The sequence below is a fragment of the Papaver somniferum genome, unplaced genomic scaffold, assembly GCF_003573695.1.
Source record: "Papaver somniferum cultivar HN1 unplaced genomic scaffold, ASM357369v1 unplaced-scaffold_29977, whole genome shotgun sequence".
In the NCBI taxonomy this organism is placed as follows: Eukaryota; Viridiplantae; Streptophyta; class Magnoliopsida; order Ranunculales; family Papaveraceae; genus Papaver; species Papaver somniferum.
This window is the reverse complement of record NW_020641014.1, coordinates 1-520: the sequence shown is the minus strand read 5'-3', so window position 1 is coordinate 520 and position 520 is coordinate 1. Positions and strand designations below refer to the sequence as shown.

The window sequence follows — 520 nt, the reverse complement described above, 5'->3', positions numbered from 1 at the left end:
ATAAGTTTTTATAGTTCCAAAAATAATATACAAATGTGAGGGATATGAGGCGCTAAGTCTATCGCTCTGTACTAGCCTGTATTGTATCTTTTTCATCCTCCTTTTCGACTTTTGGCTTTTTATCATCAGACAAATCTACAGATGTTGGCTTCCCATCGACCTTTAACTCCTCAGTAGTGGCTTCTCCACGTTGCTCCTTTGTGAGATTCATGCCCTGCATGATCATCCAGGGAGGCAAGACTTTCATCGCTCCAGCATCAGGTTTGACATCCTCTTCTTTCACTGCCGCACCAAAATCAACTTCAACCTGCCAAGAGTCAGCAACAAACTGAGCGCGCACCAGGAATATATAAAGAAGACATGATTGAACTAAATAGGAAAAGAACAAACAGAGAAAAAAATAGTAACTGAGTGGCTCCTGACATACAAACGAGTTTGCCCAAAAAACATTCCAATTAGAGTATGGTGAACACATTTTCTCCATTCTGAATTCTTAATACAAGTATTGCAGGATAAGTTT

The 520-nt window shown here is 39.6% G+C and overlaps 1 protein-coding gene across 1 annotated transcript in view; it reads right to left on the bottom strand.

Moving 5' to 3' along the window:
- The window catches only part of LOC113341513, a gene marked incomplete at both ends in the record, with an annotated part of 700 nt that extends 331 nt beyond the window's left edge, over positions 1–369 (bottom strand). Inside the window, one exon of the mRNA XM_026586361.1 lies at positions 77–369. Within this exon, the coding sequence (XP_026442146.1) occupies positions 77–369 (293 nt within the window). The remainder of the gene's footprint in view (positions 1–76) is intronic.
- Positions 370–520: the final 151 nt, after the last annotated feature.